Source organism: Nipponia nippon, unplaced genomic scaffold (genome assembly GCF_047370975.1).
Source record: "Nipponia nippon isolate SJK-2023a ecotype South Korea unplaced genomic scaffold, ASM4737097v1 scaffold_35, whole genome shotgun sequence".
NCBI lineage: Eukaryota > Metazoa > Chordata > Aves > Pelecaniformes > Threskiornithidae > Nipponia > Nipponia nippon.
Genome location: NW_028262353.1, coordinates 2,699,101 through 2,705,182, shown reverse-complemented (window position 1 = coordinate 2,705,182; position 6,082 = coordinate 2,699,101). Strand labels below are relative to the sequence as shown.

Here is a 6,082-nt window from a genome sequence, read left to right as displayed (position 1 = left end):
TGGAGAAGGGGGAAATTTTTCTTTATTTTTGCACTTCTTTCTGCCTTCCTTCCCTTCCGTTCTTGAGGTATTTCAAGGAAGGATGGAGTCTTGATGCCAACTCCGCACAGGCCTGGCCACGGTGCGGGGGATCCCTGCCGATCCCTGCTTGCTTCTTCCATGGCAAGAACAAAACGCAAGAAGGGCCCTGATTCAGGCAGGAGTCGTTCACCCGCATTTCTGAGCGCCTGGCGCCCTCTGCTCTTCACACTGTGGTAAAAAATTAGCATGAAATGAAACCCCGGTTCCCTGTGTCAATTTGACCCTAAAACCTTCCCCATGCCAACTCTTTCCCTCCTTTAACCGTGAGTTTTCATTTTCTTCTGCTGTAAAACTTCCTGCTAGCTGCCTGCCTATGGAGGCCTTGGCAATCCCAGGGCAATCCCATGTTTAAATGTGATTTAAATAACACTTATTTAGCCCAGGTTGGGTTGCCCAGATTCGGGTGGGTTTTGACAGCCCAGATAACATTTCTGGCTTTATTTGACACCAGTCTTTGGACATCGGCTGTGTCTCGGGGGAGGTGGCTCCTCCAGGGCCCTGCTGCCGAGGTGCCCCGGGCAGGGGGGACCCCAAGATCCCCCCCAAGGCCTGCATCCCCACGCTAGGCCGCAGCGTCGCCATGGCAACGTCAGGGCAAAGGGCAAAGGTGACGCCGGGGTTGTTGGAGACGGCCCTCTTTGCCCTGCCCTGCTGTGACGGCGCCCAGACAGGGTGTTTTTACACAAAAAACTCCAAGAATTCTTGTTTTCACCCAAATGGACCCGGAAAGGCTGCTGTCTGTCAGCAGCGGGAGGGCGGCGTTGTCCCTTGTCCCCATCCCTGTCCCTATCAGCCCGCCAAGGCCGCAGGTCCCCGCCTCGCCCCAATGCAGGTGGGCGCATGCGCGATCGTCCCGCCCGGAACCTTTCTCTCCCGGAACGCTTCTGCTGCCGCCCGGCCCCCGCACGGCGCACGCGGGGCAGAGGGCAAAATGGCGGCGCCCATAAGTGAGGGGTCTCCCACCTTGGAGCCTGGCGCTGCTCCCTACGGCAACTTCCCCAATTATTCCCGCTTCCACCCGCCCGAGGGGCGAGTCAGCCTCCTGCCTGGCGGGCTCTTGCGGAGCCTGTTCCCCGCGGCGGCCCGCCCGCTGCTGGGGCTCGATGTGGGGTGCAACTCGGGGGTAAGAGGGCGCCTCGACGGGCAGCGGGAGGGGTAGGCCGCGGGGCTGCAGGCTTGGGGGTGCCTGGGGTGAGGAGAAACGCTGGGGTGGTGGTCTGGCGTGTGGGGAAGACTGGGGGGGAGGCACTGGTGTGGAGTATTGGGGGGCTGTGAGAAAGATTGAGGGGAGGTGCTGGTTTGGGGTTTTGGCAGACTGTGAGAAAGGCTGGGGGGAGGCACCGGTCTCGGTATTGGGGGGCACTGGGGCAGAGTGGGGAGGCACTCTTCTGGGGTATTGAAGGACAGTCCAGCATACAGAAAAGACTGGGGATGAGATCTAGGGTGGTAGGGCAGACTGAGAAGACTGAGGGGGGTGGATGAGAGCCTGGGAGGGGGGCAGTGGGGCAAAGTGGGAGGACTGGGAAAGGCAGTGACTGGAGATAGTGAGGCAAACGGAGGAGACTGGGGGAGGTGGGAGCTTGGGATGTTGGGAGGCAGCCTGGAAAGGTGGGACTGCACTGGTGTAGAGTGTTGGGCACGTTGGGGCAGACTGGGGAGGCTGGGGCAGGCAGTGACCTGGGGCGTTGGAGGGAAAACTGGGAAGGTTGGGGAAGACGCTCCCGTGGGATGCTGGGGAAGAGTGAGAAGGCTGGGTGGGGGCAGTGGCCTGGAGTCTTGGGGAGCAGTGGGGGAGGCCGGGGGGAGCACTGACCTGGGGGGCTGGAGAGGAATGGAACAGCCTGGAATGGCCGGGGCGGGGGTAGCAGCCTGGGACAGGGATGAGCCTGTGTAAAAGGCACAGTGGGAAAGCAGGACTTGGGTGCAGCATGAGACTGGTGGGGGTCAGGAGATCATCCGTGTGTGGGACCCCCCTCCGCAGGCCTCACGAGAAGAGTGTGATGGCAGGGGTGGGGTGGAGCTGGTTGTGTTGCTGAGAGGTGGTTTAGGAGGCTGTGTTGGTGGGTCTCTCCTCTCTCCCGCTGAGGCCCAAGCCTGCAGCGCCCTGGGTTGCCGAGTGTCCCGAGTACCACAGAGCCGCTATAGGACTGCTCTAAGAGCAGGGGACCTGGACGAGCCTGAGGCTAGAAACCGTAATCTGTTGTGTATTGTGTAGCATCACAGCATTTGTCTGTGAGACAGAACTTGAAACTAAAATCCTGGTCAGGTGCTCTTGAAGATCTTGTGACAGCTGGTGAATCTCGTAGAATTTCCCATTTTGAAAGTTCACTCTTTCTTTACCTAGTTCTGCTTTTTTCTCGTGGCTTTTCATCAACGTGCAGCTTTGCTGTGTTGTAATTCAGAAGTATCTGTGCAGCTCTGATGCATACTGGTGCAATGTTTAATTTAACTATGTTTAAAGATTTCTTTTTTTTCCCAGATGGAAACTTTATCAATGTATTGACTTAGAAATAATTATTCATTCAGAATGAAATTGCATTCTGGCTGGGGACAAGAGTGCTGCTGTTTCCATGGCTTCTCTTCCCCCAGCCCCCTGCCAGAAGGTTTGAAAGGCTGCCTAAGGCATTATCTAAAGGACAATTCTAGATCCTATTTCAGGTGAACTTGTAAAACAGGTCAGGCAAAAATGTTCTCGGTCCAGTTCTTTGGCGAGGCAGAGACTTTCGCCACTAGAGGACACTGTCTGCCCGCTTGTGTGGGCTATGGCGCTCATAGCCGATGTCATTCAGGAACTTCATCGGATCTCCTTTAATGAAAGATTAATATGCTTTCCGCTTAGCGGCGCGCTCCGTGAAAGGAAATCGAAGGAAAGCTCTCATGTTAACTGGCTTATGCTGCAATCTAACGGTCAGGGAATGTATCTTACATTTCTTCTGCTGCTGCTAAAGTATTCCTCTAAATCAGGCATTATAAATAGCTCTAAGTGTCACTAGGAAACTTGGAGGCTCACCTAGGGAAGCCAGTGAAGCCCACACCCCCACGTTGAATGCAGATATCCAGCAAGATTCCCGTTACTAAAACTCACCTTTCCCATAGTTTTTGGAGCAAAACCCCAGATGTGGCATGATGATACAGGTTTAGTTCCAATCCCTGGTTGACTTTCCATGATGCTTTTTGCTACAGAAAGGAAGATTGTCGGTGAGCTGATTGTTCTGAACCTCATTGAGAGAAAGCTCTGAGTTGGCGCTTGTACCTTGCTGCTGAGAGTGGGATCCTGTGTGCTTGGTGATGTGTTAACGGAGCAGCGCAGGCCCCGTGAACCCCTGTTGTTTTCCTTTCTGCAGGAGCTAAGTGTGGCTCTGTACAGGCATCTCCTTGGCCTTCAGGAGAGCGAAGGCAGCCTGGACCAGCCTGCAGCTGGAAAGGATCTGAACCTTCTGTGCTGTGACATTGATCCGGTGTTGATTGAGAGGGCTCAGCAGTGCAGTCCCTTTCCTGCCTCCATATCCTTTGCCAATCTGGACATCATGGACTCCGGTGCCAGGGAGTCATTCCTGAGCTCTTACCTGGGCCGTTTTGGCCGCTCCACCTTTGACATTGGTTTTTGCATGTCTGTGACCATGTGGATCCACCTGAATCATGGGGATAGTGGCCTGATGGAGTTCCTGTCCTTCCTCTCCTCTCTGTGCAAGTACCTGCTGATCGAACCTCAGCCATGGAAGTGCTACAGGGCAGCCGCGCGCCGCCTGCGGAAGCTGGGCAGGAATGACTTTGATCACTTCCGATCTCTTGCTATCAATGGGGACATGGCGGAGAGGATAACCCAGATCTTAACGAAGGACTGTGCCATGGAGCTGGTGTGCTGCTTTGGGAGCACCAGCTGGGACAGAAGTCTCTTGCTTTTTAAATCAAATGGCTCAAATCACGAGGCTTCAGAACAGGAGCAGTGACTGACAAATGGCCTCTCGCATTCGTGAATTTATAGGGAAGGAGGTGTTTGCTGTTGACAGAGTCAGACCTGGGAATTCCTAGATCCCTATTGGGACTAGACCTTGACCTCCCTAGGGAGTTTGAGGCAAGTAATGTCGGTGTGATTTTTTTTTTTTTTTTTTCTTACCATCTGCAAATATGGTGGCAGTTTTAACCTACCTTGTGGCTTCCGAGATCGCTGTTCCCAGAAAGTGCTCTTGAAATCAAAGTTGCTACATCTGTGCTTCCTATTTGTACCAAGAGTATTCCCTGGAAGAAGAGAGAACGTGCCTTTTTTTTGTCCCTGGAGCTTTTCAGGGGAAGGGGCCATTTCTGTTGACCCGGGCGATGCACTGATTGTTCTGCTTCTTGTCACGTTTTTTTGTATAAAATGCTCTTGGAAAACATATAACCTGCTTTACCAGCTCTGAACGAGTGAGCTGGATTGTTGCAGAGGGTGTCTGGTCAACACGTTGCCCAGGGAGGTGGGAGATGCCCCATCCCTGGAAACATTCAAGGCCAGGCTGGAGGGGGCTCTGAGCAACCTGATCTGGTTGAAGATGTCCCTGCCCATGGCAGGGGCTTGGACTAGGTGACCTTGAAAGGTCCCTTCCAGCCCAAACCATTCTGTGATTCTGATATTGGGCAGGCTGTGATCAATGCAGCTTTGCAGGTGGGGCTTGCCTGGAGCGTTCTTTGGAGGATGGCAGCGGTGTGGTCTTTCTGTGGAGTGAGGGGTTTCTGTGGTAGGGCGTGTATTCATTTAAGTGTATAACAGAGTGAGTGCTTTTTGTAATGATATCCTTGTAATAAAAATAACTTAATTTTATCGTAAATACTGTGTTGGGTTTTTTAATCTTTCTTTTTGTTCGCATTGTTTGCAATACCTAAGCAGTCCCAGGTGACTGAGTTTATAATTTTGTTGTCTTTACAGGCTCAAGTGAGCTTTGGTAAGCTCGAAGCTATGTTTGGCTAAGATTAAAGTATTAAGACTTTCACTGGGTTGGCTTTTTTTTTTTTCAGTAAAATCTAGGAAGAAAGAAAACTTGAGCAAAACATCTTATTTTAACTTCATTTTTCTTGTTTTACTATCCCTACTAGCTTTAGTTCATACGTAGTGGTTTTGTTAGCTTTGATAGTAAGTAGGAGTCACACTTCTACAGCGTTGTCTAAACAGATTAAAAACCTCACTTGAGTAGACTATGACACACAGAAATAGATAACTGATGACTCTTATGAATTTCTAGGTTGCACCGCTCCCTTACTGCGCAGTGAGAGGGAAGCCCAGGTGTGCGCTGTAAGCGTTGTGTCGTGAGAGCTTGGTACTAGAGAAGGAGGGGAGAGGAGGACATCTCCTCCAGGAGGTGCTCTTGTCTCGCAGTTCTCGTGCTCGGGTGAGCCTGTGTGCATGGGCAGAGAGAAACTTTGATTGCATTTTATTTTATGTCCTTACTGGGACTTCCTTGTTATTTACTCATGCAGTGATAGTGGAGCGGAGAGGGGGAAGAAAGCTTTGATTTCCCCCTCAGTGAGCTTAGATGAAAGAGTGAAGTGTGTGAGTGTTCTGGCTGCCTGGCCACAGCCTTCTGGATGAAAAGCTGCTGGGACCCGTGGATAACTGTGGAAAAAGTACGTGTGTATGTACATGTGTTTAAAGGGACTGAGTAAGGTCTCAGAAAGGCTTTGAGGCTCTTCACATACATACAACTTCCACAGTGTTCTGCTATGTAGAAAATATTTAGGACCTCCACCAGGAGTCCTGAGAGTTCCTCTGCCTTCTCAGCTGCAAACAAATGTCCCTGGTCGTGGTGGTTGTTCATTTTCTTAAAGATGACTTTTAAGTCTGGGCTGATTCTGCTGTCCCTGTGGGAGTGAAGGGAGACCCAATTTGTCATGTATTTTCCTGAGGGTTCACCCAAGTGCCTGATCTCTCTCTCAGCTTATTAATATATAACATTTATCACTTTGGTAATTAAGCACCTCATCTGACATTCATTGTAATCGATGGATAAGCTCCACAGACTCGAGGGGC

The 6,082-nt window shown here is 51.6% G+C and overlaps 1 protein-coding gene across 1 annotated transcript; it reads left to right on the top strand.

The window, feature by feature from the left end:
- The first annotated feature begins 990 nt into the window (after positions 1 to 990).
- BCDIN3D (BCDIN3 domain containing RNA methyltransferase) lies at positions 991 to 4,870 on the top strand. The gene is made up of 2 exons (XM_009472437.2): positions 991 to 1,204; positions 3,426 to 4,870. Exons 1-2 carry the CDS (start codon positions 1,013 to 1,015, stop codon positions 4,029 to 4,031), a joined length of 798 nt encoding a protein of 265 aa, XP_009470712.1. The 5' UTR covers positions 991 to 1,012; the 3' UTR covers positions 4,032 to 4,870.
- Positions 4,871 to 6,082: the final 1,212 nt, after the last annotated feature.

What these genes read in the sequence shown, in the direction of transcription:
- BCDIN3D (XM_009472437.2), top strand. Translation starts at nt 1,013, where the DNA reads ATGGCGGCGCCCATAAGTGAGGGGTCTCCCACCTTGGAGCCTGGCGCT. An exon ending in ATGTGGGGTGCAACTCGGGG is followed by an intron (nt 1,205 to 3,425) that starts GTAAGAGGGCGC and finishes TCCTTTCTGCAG; the next exon opens with GAGCTAAGTGTGGCTCTGTA.